At 47.0% G+C, this 14,199-nt stretch overlaps 1 protein-coding gene across 2 annotated transcripts in view; it reads left to right on the top strand.

Annotated features, from left to right (window-relative positions):
* The window catches only part of MYL4 (myosin light chain 4), a 30,855-nt gene extending 17,192 nt beyond the window's left edge, over positions 1–13,663 (top strand). For both annotated transcript variants that reach the window (XM_075059779.1, XM_032791274.2), the window contains exons 2-7: positions 1,796–1,823; positions 5,217–5,366; positions 8,943–9,116; positions 9,726–9,803; positions 11,700–11,744; positions 13,402–13,663. In XM_075059779.1, the coding sequence (XP_074915880.1) occupies positions 5,234–5,366; positions 8,943–9,116; positions 9,726–9,803; positions 11,700–11,728 (414 nt within the window). In that variant the 5' untranslated portion in view covers positions 1,796–1,823; positions 5,217–5,233 and the 3' untranslated portion in view covers positions 11,729–11,744; positions 13,402–13,663. The remainder of the gene's footprint in view (positions 1–1,795; positions 1,824–5,216; positions 5,367–8,942; positions 9,117–9,725; positions 9,804–11,699; positions 11,745–13,401) is intronic.
* The last annotated feature ends 536 nt before the right edge of the window (positions 13,664–14,199 follow it).

The raw sequence follows: 14,199 nt of genomic DNA, 5'->3' as shown, positions 1-14,199 counted from the left end.
ACAGCTGGTGGAAGCAGGCGCACAGAGTGGGGAAGTGCCTTGTCCAAGGTCACCCAGCAAGTCAAGGTCAGAACCAGAAACAGGCCTCAGGATTCTTTACAGCCTCCCTTTCACCCATTTCCCAACCTGGCCACTGTATTGTAATATACAAAAATCTCTTGGTCAAAGCCATTTGTCAGACAGTACAGATTCTCCCTGGAGGTCTGCCCTGAGGGACAGGCACCGCATCCTGTTCCCGGATGTTCTGTTTTGTGGCTTTAGTATTGTCATTCCCAACCATTTAAAAATACTGAGCCAGCCCCCCTACCCCCAAAATAATGAGATTTACATAAAAATCATGGGATTTAAATAAAATAAAAAAGGAGGATCTTTTTCTTTGTTTTCTGATTTGGGGACCTTAAGGCAACACTGAGGTCACATTTTCTGGCTTTTCCCCACAATCATAATGGCTAGAAAGTCACCCTTTTTTAATAAGAGCTGAGATTGTCCTCTGTACACATGCTTCCAGGAGCTGGGGCTTTAAGGAAAACACCAGCTCCCACAAGACTTCTTATAAAATCACAAGCACCATTGGCAGCACGGTGGCTACTGATTTTTATATGTTTGTTTGAAAAATGCCTTGGCTTACATTTTCAAAAGGGACCGATGATTTTGAGTTGCCTCCATTTCAGGGGCCCAACTCGAGATGCCTTAAAGGGACCTGATCTTTAGAGGACACGTGTTCTGCACTTTCTGAAAAAGCAGGCCCCTTTCAGGTTTCTCCAGTCGGGCACCCCAACGATTGAGGCAGCCAAAGGCTCTTTAGAAAAGGTAGGTCTCTGACTCCTCACATTTGGCTGCTGTCATTTCTCACAGAAGCCTGACCTTCTGCTTTGCCAGATCCTAAGTGCCAGCAGTCATTTAACAAACACTGGGGAGAGGAATTAGATGGTGTTTTGGACAGATGGTTTCAATGTACTGAGATTTTGTGCCCAGGCTGGGCCCCATGGTCCCAGTAGTAGATTACACCTGGTTTACCTTGATAAACCAGGTACCTCACAAGAGAATTAGCAGGAGATGGTGTTTTACTTTCCTACATCCCTGAAGGAGGAGAAAAGGTTTCTGGGTTTCTCTTGATTAAGCCCCACTCTAGCTGGGCAGCAGGTGTCAGTTTCCTGCATCCCAGTGATCTCTCTCAGAGCCGGAGCTAGGCTTAAGCAGAGTAAACAATTACTTAAGGCCCTGAGCAACTCAAGGGGCCCCCCTGCTAATTATTAGTATATGTTGGCGGGGGGCAAAATATTCCTGCTTAGGGCCCCCAGTGGGCTAGCCCTGGCACTGATCTTGCGGCAGTGAAACATTTTTAGGACATTTTGAAATTATAACAAGAAGCAGAGCATGCCACCTGCCAACCCTGACTCATACAGTTCAATGGTTTGATTAGACGGGACCGTCATGTCCTGGCTCCCAACTCTCACCTGCTGCTATGCTGAAGAGCCACAAGGTGCTGAGGCTCCTTGACTTCTTCTATTGCAACAGAGAGCTCCCAGCCCTGGCCAGGATTGCACCCCAAGCATGTTACCAGGTGCTTCTTGGTTCCTGTCCCCAGACAGGGAAATGGGGCTCAGAGGAGGAGTTCTTCCTGCTGCTGCGGTGGCTGGTTTGTTTTGCCGAGTGACTGCTCTGCTCCACGGGGTGGGGTGTGTGGCTAGTGTCTGCAGCTGGCCCTGGCTGTGATGTTCACGCAGCCGTATCCCATCATACAAGGGCAGGAATTGGGCTCTAAAGGTTCTGCTCTGTTTTCTTTTCCCTTTAGATTGACTTCAGTGCTGACCAGATTGAAGGTAAGTGCCAGGCATCTTTCGAACCAGCAGTTGCTGCCTTTGCTGCGTTGCCACTGATTGGGAAGGGTAGAGCCCAGTGAGTCTGACCCTTAGCCCTTTGCTTTAATCACAAGCCTTCACTCGCTTGCAGAGATGCCAGTAGAAACCAGGAGTCCAGACCCTGACCTGCTTGTTCTAGCCACTGGCTGATATTGCCTTCCAGACTAGAAGAGCTGTTCTGACTCCTAGGCCTTCTCTGACTACAATCATTAGGCCGCTCCCCCACCCCAAAGCTAGACATGGAACCCAGGAGTCCTGACCCCCAGCTCTCCATGCTGTAACCCAGTGGTCCCCAAACTCTTCACAGTCACACCCCCGCCACCCCTGTCCGTGCTCGCCCTGGGAGATGGCTCCAGGGATGGGGGCGCAGATGGGAGTAGGGGGCCAAGGCTGAGGCTGCAGCTGGGGGAGGGTCTGGGGCTGGGAACAGAGTCATGGCCAGAGGCCAAGGCTGGGGGCAAGGCATGGGCTGGGGCAGAAGCGGAGCTGGGGGCTGAGCAGGGCTGGGCGATGCTCCCTCCTTGCCCTCTGTGGGGGATGGCCCAGGCCCCGCCATGCCGCCCCAAATGTTCCTTCCACTCTCCAGGCTCTGCTCTAATCACTACATTACACTCCATCCAGGCGTTGGTTCGTGCCATTTTATCGTGGCTAGAAAGTGCATATCAAATCAGAACACAGAGTCATTGATTGAATGCACAAGCTGGTACTACCCAGTAATACTAACAGCACACACGGTACTACAGGTGGTCAGAGGGGTGCCAATGCCTCCTTACCAGAGGATGGGATGGGGCAAGCCCTGTGGAGCACTTAGAAGAGAGGCTTGAACAGAGCAAGTGGCGGTGGCAGGGGAGGTGGGAAGGGCTGGAGATAGAAGTGGTGGACATATAAATAGAAGCATAAGAGGAATATGAACAGGGGGCCAGGCCAGGGATTCAGGAAGGTTGCAAACTCCTAAAGCATCAGAAGGAGTATATGGAACCCAGTTCCCTGCTCTGCTCTGCTGATGGGGGAGCCACCAAAAATGGAGGGGAAGCAAGTGGGTACTCGCAAGAGAAAAGCATTTTCGGTTCACGCTGAAAGATGCAGCCTTGGCTTGAAATCAGGGATTCCCTCTCAACGAGCAGATCCCAGCCACATAGAGAGATGTTTGGTGGGCTGTGGTTATGGTTACACTTCTGATGGGCTCTATTAACCCCTCTGGATACAGCCAAGATCTGGATTCAAATTCAGGCTGGTGGAAGTACTGTAAGAAGATCAGGTCTCAGGCTGAGTCCTACAAATGGTCCCTGTGATGCCCCCCCTCCAAAAAAGACAGTGAAAAATGTAAACAATTACTAATACCGGGGTGTTTGGGTTTCCCCAATAGTGAGATAGATGAATGCACAGCCGTCCCTTCTTCTAACGTGCTTCTGGATGGAATCCAGTCTGAGCAGATGTTTGCCGTTATTTTCCCTATAGAGGCCCGCAGAGAGGGTACAAACCACAATGAATCCAAGACACAATTTCTAAATTAATCATACACTCATCTTGGGGAGACAGGACTAGAACTCTTCTTCTTCTGTTCCAAATAGACAGGGGTTGGCCGCAGGAGCTAAAAGAGACTGCCCTTAACTGGCACTAGTAGTGGTTCCCTTATATATGCTCTGTGGGCCCAGCCACTAAAGGGCGACATCACTCGCTCACTCACATGCACAAAGCCAGTGCAGCACAACACCACTGGCAGAGAAGTAGCTATTGTGATGTCACACCCAGGGGCAGCAGCTCCAGGGTTGCCTGCCCCACACCATGTAGGAAAGGAAAGGTGGATAGTGTCAAGAAACAACATCAAGCTCACACGTGTGCAGGATTTGGATTGCGAGGGATTGACACACGTTTTGGCAGGGGCTCCTAGGCTGACAGAACCAAGCCATGGGCATTTATAGTCCAGATCCTAAGCAAGGCATAGAACTGCAGTTATATGAAGATGCCCAGTAATAAACCAAGCAAACTAAAAATCCTGCCTAAGGATTTTGACCAAACCAAGGAAACAACATCTTGGGCCTCTATGCCTCAGTCGCCACATGGACATCCTGAGCATCTGATCCCACGTGGCAGCAGAAACAGCGGCGATGCCTCCTTGAGAGCATTATTGCTCGAAATCAAGAAGAAAACAGACAAGAACCTAGAGATCGTAACAGACTTTGATGGTAAAATTGTGGGTCTCAATACTCGCATGGATGTGCTGGAAGGGCGAGTCACCAGCCTGGCCCAGTCAGCCGCTCAGACTGATTCCTCTGTCAAAAAGCAGAAGGTGAAAACCCAACAATGCACCCAGGCCTTGGAACACTTGGCCCAAGAAAACAGCCACCTCGGCATCCGCTTGGAGCTACTGGAGAGCCAAGTCCAGGCCCGCACGCTGAGGATTCTTGGGTTACCAGAGAAAGAGGAGGGGAGAGACTTGATTGCATTCCTGGAGAAATGGCTGCCCGCCGTTCTGCGGCTAGACGCACCCGGGGACCCCATCATCGTGGAGAGAGCCTACAGGGAAACAAACTGGAGGCAGAAGCCTGGGACAGACGCATGCAGGACTGTTATTGCTCACTTGGCGGACTTACGAGGTAGAGAGAGAATATTACAGCAGGCCAGGAGGCTGAAGAATATTATGTATAGGCGGAAGCAGATATTGATCTTTCCAGATTTAAGCCCCATCCCCCAAGGTAAAAGGAGGTGCCGGGCCCTAGGCTGATGGGAGTTATATAGAACCTGGAAATGGCAGTCCTGTAGCCCACAATGCACAGGGCTCAGTCATGAGCAGGATCTTGAGGATGGGGAGAACGTGGCCCACTCTTCTTTGTACGTGAGGGACGTCAGGCAGCAGCATTCTGCAACATGTGGGGACAAGAAGAGCTGGGGAGGTCATAGAGAAGAGAGCTGTAGTAACCAAGGCATAAGAAGATGCTTGGGAGGAGGGTTTCGGCAGGGGAGGAGCTGGAACAGTGGAGTACATGGGGAAAGTTGCTAAAATGGCTTCAGGCAGAGAGGTGGGATGAGAGGGGGCATTCTGAGTGAAGATTATGGCCATGGAAGCCCATGGGAGAATTGAGTCAAGGAGGAAGATAGTGGAAATGCGGTTGTGCTTGAGGATGCTCTTCCTGCCCAAGGGAGGAGCTTCTGCTTGGAGGGGTTTAACTGGAGGAACTGGTTAAACTTTATCCCCGTTGAAAATCCCAAAAGGCAACACTCAAAACCCCACCCTCCCTGTCCAACAGCGCCAGCCCTCTGGACAGGACCAGTTTTAGGGCTCAGCCTCTCACCAGGAGGATGTGAGGGCTTTATAGGAAGATGACAGCTGATTCTCTTCCTTCCTTTCTGCAGAGTTCAAGGAGGCCTTCATGCTGTTTGACAGGACCCCAACCGGGGAGATGAAGATCACCTACAGTCAGTGTGGTGATGTCCTGCGGGCTCTTGGGCAGAACCCAACCAATGCTGAAGTCCTGAAGGTGCTGGGCAAGCCCAAACCAGAAGGTAAGAGAAAGCAGGCCAAGGTGGAGAGACATTGTATTAATTGGTTAATAGCTGCAAAGTAGACTATGTTTCATGTAGGAGATAGACCTTCAGCTTCATTCCCATCTAATGGCTGTGCAGTGTTCTATAATGAACTGGCATATCTATATCTACCTACCTACCTATCTGTGTATCTGTCTATACCGATACACCTCTCTCGCTCTTGGTTAAGCATTGATACCCATTCGTCACCATGCCAGAGCTGAGTGAATAATTCATAACTGAGTTATCTAACTTCACTTCTTCCATTAGCAAAACATCCAGGAGCACATTGTAATTTTTCTCTAAGTTATTCTTTATTGGACAACATTTTCTTGCAAATTTCATTTACTCCATGACTTGCCATTCATAATTTCAGCTGCAATTGGTTGTGTAAATCATCTGGTACTGGTCAGTTCATTGATTGTACAAACGTCACCTTTATCATCAGGTTTCCGGTGCAAACGCTCGCGGAGAGCAAATTTAAAATAAGCTTTACCTATGCATTTGTGCACATCAGCTTAAAATTCACTCTCTGTGAGTATTATTATCATGGTCGTTATATTGTCGTAGCACATAGGAGGCCTAGTCAAGGAACGCAACCCTGTTGAGCATCCATGCTAATGAAACCTGATTGCACAAATGTTTGCAGAAAGTAAACACAAAAGGGACAGAAACACAGTAGAAGGGTTGTATTGGTGAAATGTATTTCTCAATCTGAGTTTGCATTTTCTGGCAAAAACATTTGCCCAACTCTGCCTTTATATGCAGTTCCTGCAGGACAGAGGTGGAGGGCAGCAGGGTAGAGAAGCTTGTGCTGAATTGTTTTGTAGACAGATTGGAGACTTTGGTCACTCGGTCCTTCAGTGTAACACCTTTCACCAGCACACAGTTCACTTTATAGATGAAGTGGCAAGGAGCAGGGAAGAAAAGAGGATCGGGGCAGGGGAATGGGGCAGAGAGGAAGTGGGTTTCTATTCATGAGGCATCTATTCTACACTTTACCTCTGAGACAATCGTGTCTGCAACAGAAAGTCCCACACGAGGTCCCAGTCCTGATCTCTGGCTCACTGTGGCTCGTGGACTCTGCCCCTGTAATAATATACTTGAGTGTGGCTGAAGGCCCAGATTTAGGGTTGCCAATTTTGGTTGGACTTGTTCCTTGGAGGTTACATCACATGACATAATCTCTAATTAGAGATTAATCTTGATATCCCGGAAACTCCAGGAGAATCCTGGAGGATTGGCAACCCTACCCAGACGACTGAAAACAGCTGAGGGTGCAATTGATTCAGCCACCCTAGGGCTGTCAAGACAGCAACAGGGCTGTGCTCCTAAATCCCTTGAGCAGGGTGTTCCCTGCTATTGACATCTCCTCTTTAGGGCAGAATACACTTTGGGGCAGCAGGAGATGGACTGGAGAGCCACACAGCCACCCTGTGGCATCAGGGACGATAGGAGAGGAGGGTCAGAGCCAGTCTCCCCCAGCTGCAAAATCTTTCATTGCTCCTTTAGTTGCAGATCATGAGTCAACAAGAACTAGTGGGTCAGTATGCGTCTGAGGCCCCTCTTCTTACTCACCCAGGCTCCGTGTCCCTCATGTTGTCAGTGCTCCGCATCTTGACCCTCCATTAGGTGACAAGATGTCCCAATTTTATATGGACAGTCCCGATTTTTGGGTCTTTTTCTTATATAGGCTCCTATTACCCCCCGATCCCTGTCCCGATTTTTCACACTTGCTGTCTGGTCACCCTAACCCTCTGCCCCACCCCCTTCCAGACCTGGTTCCCCTGCTCCCTGCAGCTGGAATAAAACTCCCTCATTCTGCAGCTGCAGTCTCCCTGCCGATGCCCTTGGGAGGGCTTTAGTGGACAGCTCATCTGGAGCTTGAAGGGGAAATCTAGCCCGTAACAACAGGAGATTTGTGCTGGAATTAGCCCCACGGAGAGAAGAACCAATGAGCTCCGGCTGTTTCATAATTTAAAGAAAATGACTCAGAGAGTCTTTATGCCTGGATCATTCCGCCCCTCCTCCCGTCAAATATCACCCTTGATCTGGCTCAGAGGACACACTACCCTCATCGGGTGGCTCATCCCTGATTGCATTATTCTTGGGCCAGATCCTCAGCAGGTGAAAATTGGTGTAGCCTCATTGACTTCAGGGAGCTATGTGGATTCACACTCACTGGAGATGTGGCTCCTTGATTTTACTTTTTGCTTAATAAGAACCTGCTGATTGGGAAACTCTCTGGGTGCCTGAACAATATCCATAAACCAGTTAACAAAGGAGTATGTTGACCAGGTCAATCAAATTAATTCCCACAACCCCTGTAGGCAGCCTTTCCCCTGAGGAGAAAGCCAGATCCTTGTATAATGCCCTGGTGGTAAAAACACGGATTCTGACAAACTGACAAGGGAAGTGAATTCCAGAGCTCTCTGCTGAGAACATTCTGCCCCCACCACCTGAAATTCAAACCTCGGAGCTGTTGGCAAAGGCAGCCCAGCTGATCTCCACTATGACCTATCCTAAACATTCATAAAACATGAGTCAGGCCCCCAAAATTCATGACATTTTTAATAAAAAATAGAGGAGTGCTTTTTTTATTTGCCTTCTATTTCTGAGCCCTGAGAATGCACGAGAGTCACATTTTCAAGCTGCTCTCCATGACAATGAGGACTAGAAATATACTAGCTTTTCATGCAGTCTCCTGATTCCAGAAGCTGGGGCTTTGATGAAACCCCCAAGGAAAATAGTGAGAGTTGGCAACACTAGATCAAAGCCACTGAAATGTGTGATTATATCCCAGACTTTCCTCTCTGCCTAGAAACTGCTTTTTTTTTTTTAAACCTGGCCATGATCAGAGAAGTAACTGCACAAAAACGGCCCCTTCAGACTTGGCATATCAGCTCAGTGTGTTTTCTGAGTCAGTTCTCCTGGCTTGACTGACGCAGACAAGTTGTTATTCCTGTAGTCCTGCAGAGCCAGAGCAGTGAGCTGGGCCCTGATTCTCCACTGCCTGGATTTAGTAGTGTTTTATTGCATGGTGATAACTGCATGGTGCAGGGCAAAGGGAAATCAGCTGCTGGGTTCTACTCTGCCTCACGAATCTAACCCAACTCCCTCAGACGTCCCTGGACTCTGGGTCTTGGAAAATAAAAAAGCCTTTGGCGATGGGACTATAGAGTTTTGTCTAAAAGGCTCTGTTCTCTGCCCATCTGGGGCCATTAGAATGTGTCTGACTATTCCCACAAAAGTAGGTGGCAAGCCTTGTTTCCCAACCAAATTCTACTGTGTTTAATTGCCAATCTATTTCCATCAATTTGCTTCCATAGTTTCAGTTTGGACACAGGATTCATCCCTATTTCCTTCCCACTTATACGGTTAAAGAGCTGCCTGGTTCTACCTCAGATGGCTTTGAGGTAGCAAAGGGATTACTCTGTGTGTGTGGGTGTATGTATATATAGCTATAGATATAGATATATAGCTGGTAAAGTGCTTTGTTATAAAATGTGCCATAGACTATTTAATTAATGTCACCTCCTTTGTCGTCTTTGTCAGAAATGAACACAAAGATGCTGGACTTCGAGACCTTCCTCCCAATGCTGCAGCACATCTCTCGCTCCAAGGACCAGGGAACCTTTGAGGACTTTGTGGAAGGCCTGCGCGTCTTTGACAAGGAGGGGAATGGCACCGTCATGGGTGCCGAACTGCGCCATGTGCTTGCCACACTGGGTATGGGCTGGAGACAAAGCTAGATATGGTTGACCTGAATTGGTGCAGCTTGGGGTGGCAGGGTCTGTTCCAGGTGGCAGAGATCCGGGCTGTGCAGGTCGGGGTGAAGTCCAGTGGGTGGGACCTTGCTCAGGTATAATGCATGAGAGGAGTGACCTTTTTATCTGTGGAAGACAAGGATATAATCTTCCTCTTCCAAATGTTGATTCTAGCCAATGCCCCAATTTAGTATTAATATGGACATGACAGTGCTGGCATTAGAAGAGTGAATGGCTCCAAGATAGAGAGCCTTTCACATCCAGGGCACTGGCTGTCAGCGACCCAGGCTGGTTAATGACTCAAAGTCGTTCCCAACTATCTGACAGCTCTTCTCTGGATTCCTTGCTCCTCTTCTCTGGATTGCTCTAGTGGTTCCAAATATGTACCTTCGATACAGTGATTAGCCAAGAGACAAATCTTCTCCCAGATGTTAACCTGACATCTGGGAGGCTTTGGGTGTCTTTCAGGGAGTAGCCACGGGAGACATAATCCACAGCAGCGTGAGCCCCAGCTGGAGGCAGTGCTAGAGTCCTCATCCTAACCAACCTGTCCTTCTGCTTCTACCCCTAGGAGAGAAGCTGACAGAAAGTGAAGTGGAGCAATTGATGACAGGACAGGAAGATGCCAACGGCTGCATCAACTATGAAGGTAGGAGGAGAAGATTCCTTTCATGGCTACCCCACCCATTTCAGTCTGCTCTGAGATGCTAAATGTATCTTCTGACCACACGGAAAGAGAAACCGGGGATCAGTGAGTGCGGAAAACCTATCTGACGCCTGTCCTGGTCAACTAATTTGAGATCACAAGAATGTTTACCAGAGATTTCCAACAAAATGTTCCCAGGATGCAATGTGCCTAGTGGTCACATGTACAAAGATGGGGGAGCGAGGGCAGTTCTAGCCCTGACTCTGTCAGTGGTTTGGTGTGGATCAGTAGGACAGAGGCGAAGTGCCTGTGTATTCAATAGTTCACTGGTGCTGTGTCATATAAGCTCAAAATGCAGGGCAAGATCTCCCAGGCTTTCCAGCCAAAATGCCCCAAGAGCAATTTCAGTAGCAGGGAAAGGGACACTCTACAATGCTCCTCTAGATTGCCTTCTTGTCTATATTGCTTTTGCCAGTATAAAAATGTTGTAAAAATAATCCACACTCCTAAATGACATTATTATATCAGGAAATGTTTTTTAAATCCCTTTTCTGATCTCTGTGGAAATCCAAACCTGGAAGCTTGTGGGAGATTTTGTCAGTGTACATAATCCCACGGAATCACATGTAATGTAGGAACATGTAGCACCACGACTCTTAAACACAGATAGGTACCCCAGCACCGGTACTCTAGCCTTTTGTTTCTGGTAGTCTTGACTTCAGTGGGATTACTCAGTTAAACATGTTTGCAGGACTGGGGCCTAATCCTTTTTCCTTTCATAGATCACTTTAATGATGAACCTCTTTACTAGGCTCCGGTGCACCATTGCAATGCCTGCCTTCCACAAACATGTGGGTACTCTAACCCCCCTTTATAGGGTGGCTGGCCCTTTAAAGGGAGAAGGGTCTCAGCCCAACCTGTGACATAGCCTACTGTCCTCCCCAGGTGGGGGAAATGAAGCAAGTCTTGTGACCAGGGGGTCATGTGACCCAATCAGGCCTCTCTCTGGGGTAGATAAGGAGGAGGCCTGGGGAGACAATCCAGGCAGGAAGGTGTGGAACTGGGAATGGGCAGGCAGTAGGGAGTTTGAAGGCTTCTGTAAGGGACCCTGAGACACCATGGGGAAAAAGACTCTAGCTAGGTAGTGCTGAGAGTGGCAGGGAAGGTTCCAGGTGTCAAATACTGGGAGTGGCTTGATGAAAAGTGGGAAATGATATTTATATAGACCTTAAATATATGAACTCTTGATTTGGACTTTGAGGATTTTATTTTGGAACTGTTTGTGACACTAAACCACCCATGTAAAGGGGCTAGAAGACAGTCTTTATTAAATTACTCGGGCATCTTGAGGAGAGGGAAACTGAGGCAAAGATGCTACAGATCTACCCTGCGTCACTAGGGGGCGCTCTTAAGGTTACACCGACCTTGTTACACTCACCATGGAGCTTGATTGTTCTACAGCAGCCCAAGTCCCTCAGAGGACTGACGTGCACTCAGTTAAATGGAAAGTGATTGGTATTAAATGGGACCACTGATCTCTGAGACTGGATTATGCAAAAGACCTACAATCAGGGCAAGGTTTTCAGGAGTGTTCAGCATGTTGACTGCATGCTGGGTGCTGAGGTCTTTTGAGAATCTGGCTGTAAGTGGCACATTGGGAATCCCTGAGAGCGGAGTGGTTTTGAGCAGCTCTCCTCAACTGAGGGATGCGGGAGGTGCTGAGCGCTTGGAAATCTCAGCCCGAGCTCTATGGGAAATTTGTCCCCACCTCTAGTTAACTGGTGGAGTTACCCAAAACGTCTGGGAACTGCTGTGATGTGCTGTGTGTGCCAGAGGGCAAGGGCTCGCATTCTGGTCTGGGTGGATTTTTTAAAGCCTTTCTTCATGTTTCCTGCGCAGCTTTTGTCAAGCACATCATGTCTGGTTGAAACAAGAATCATCAGGGTGAGTTTGTCTTGGTCTTTCATTGTTTACCCTAAAATGTTTGAGCCAACTCGGTCTGATGGCCTTGCAATGAAATACCACCAAGATACCAAAAATAAAAATAAAAATAAAAGTTGTGTTATTTTTAAAAAGATTTCTAGCAGCGTGAGCCATATGGCTGTTGATTCTGATGTGGAAAAGGCAGAATTATTCAATGAATGTTTCTCTTCTGTATTTGGAAACAAGCAGTGTTTATATTTTATAGTGACAATGAAATACTTTCTATTCCATCAGTAACTGGAGAAGGGAGAGTGTCTTTAAATCTGCAGGACATGATACCCAAAAGTATTAAAAGAATTGGCCAAACAGATCTCTGAACTCTTAATGTTGGTTTTTAACATATCTTGGATTATTGGGGAAGTTCTGGAGGACTGGGAAAAAGCTAACATTGTCCCAGTATTTACAAGCGGTAAACAGAATAACCCAGGTAACTGTAGGCCAGTTAAGAGCTGATTTGATGATGGTCTCCAAATATCGATATAAGCTAGTTTCTAACGGTAGAAAGCTCTTTAATCTAGCACTAAAAGGCAAACTGAAATCCAGTGGTTGGAAACTGAAGCTAGACAAATTCAGACTAAAAATAAGGCATAGATTTTTAACTGTGAAGGTAATTATTAACTATAGGAACAATCCCCTAGGGATGTGGTGAATTCTCCATCACCTGACATCTTGAAATCAAGACTGGATCTCTTTCCAAAAATATGTTTGAGCTCGAACAGACATTATGGGCTAGATACAGAGATTACTGGGTGAGGCTCTTTGGCCTTTTATGCAGGAGGCTGAACTAGATTATCATAGTGGTCCCTTTTAGCCTTAAAATCTATGACTGTAGGGATGTTGACATGTTAAAAGTTGTTTGTTTAAAAAAAAATTCCTTACTTGTATTACCAAAACCCCCTTATTAAAACTGAAAATATGCAAAATTCCCCATTTATGCAAGTTTATTTTGCATTTCACTCAGTTTGCACAAGGAAAATAGACCAGTAAGCGTCACTTTCCTTAGGGGACATTATCAACTTGAAATCTAGACAGTTTAAAAAAAAAAGAGTTGAAAATAATGTTAAATGCTGCCGCTGCCCCTGAATCCCTCTACTGATTTTTGTGGTTTCACTAACTCAGTGTCCTGTGTTCTTAAATGTTTTCTCCCCTGCTGCATTGCGAAAGACCCCTACCAACAAAAGCGAAAGAGAGTGACTTCTCAATGTGCTGTCCAATGCACAAAATAAACAAATTCTAAAGAAAAAGAAGTACTTCTTTCCCCTCCAATCTTTTTCAGTTTTAGGTATTACTTGAAACAACAGAAGGCAGATTTTTTAAAAAAAAGCAAAAACTTGCCAACAGGAGTCTGATTTCTAGGAAAACAATGTCCCTGCAATTGCTAATCATTTTCTCTTGCATTCTCATGCACTAGCTCAATGCTGCAATGTTTAGTGGCAAACTCTGCAGGGGGACATTTAACTCCAAACACAACTATGTTAATTGAATACTATTTGTAATGTCATGAAAGCATTGCTATGAATATTTTGGCTCCGTCTGAGAGTTGGTTCTATTATTTCACAGACATTATTATCATCATCCATTGTCATTATATTAAAATGCTCTGTGTTTTGCCTTCCAGGTTTTCTGAAATGTTTCCATCCAACTAAGCATTACCAACAGCAAGAATTCTTGACCCATGTCCCTTCCTTCTTAAAATGTCCTGAGTCCGCAGCTGTATCTCACATGAGCCACAACAAAGAGTCCTCATAGCCACAATGTACCAACCCTACACTATTATGTGCGATCACCTCTGTATATAAAAGGACATATGTCTGCCCTTCCATTTTTAACCTTAATTTATTCTTTTGATTTTGTTTCCCTGCGTCGTTTGACCCATTCAATTTCACCCACACCCTGAACGTCATCTGTTTGCCCTGGTCCTTTTAAAAGCTAGATCAAATGTCATCCTCGCTCACTAAAGGTAAACTCGGGGGTGGGGGGAAGATGGGGGCGTGGTCAGCTTGCAAGATGTCAGCTGTTAGATTTCACAAGGAGGCAGGATGGAAAAGGTGTTTGTACAGGAAGGGAGCAGAGCCAGCTTTGGGGACCCATGAAAACAATGTGCGAAGGAGAAGATGAGATCTGTAGGGCGAGTAGTGGAGACTGAACTCCTCTCTCTCTCTCCACTAAAAGGGGTATGCACCATGGCTGAACTTTGCTGTGGGGGAAAACTTGCGCTGCTGCTGCCCCTGCTCTGTGAATATAGGAGGTCAGCCTCCGGGGCTGTCAAGTCACTACCTTTCATCAGGGCCAAAATTAAAAGAATGTTTATTGGGCCAAATCCAGCTCTCAGTTACAGTGGTGTAAATCAGAGTCACTCCACTGAAGGGTTTACTCTGGATTGGCAACAGTGTGTGAGAACAAAATTTGATTCATA

The sequence above is a fragment of the Chelonoidis abingdonii genome, chromosome 21 (genome assembly GCF_003597395.2).
Source record: "Chelonoidis abingdonii isolate Lonesome George chromosome 21, CheloAbing_2.0, whole genome shotgun sequence".
Classification (NCBI taxonomy): Eukaryota; Metazoa; Chordata; order Testudines; family Testudinidae; genus Chelonoidis; species Chelonoidis abingdonii.
Note: the sequence above shows the minus strand (reverse complement) of the source record. Positions and strands in the feature narration are given on the sequence as shown.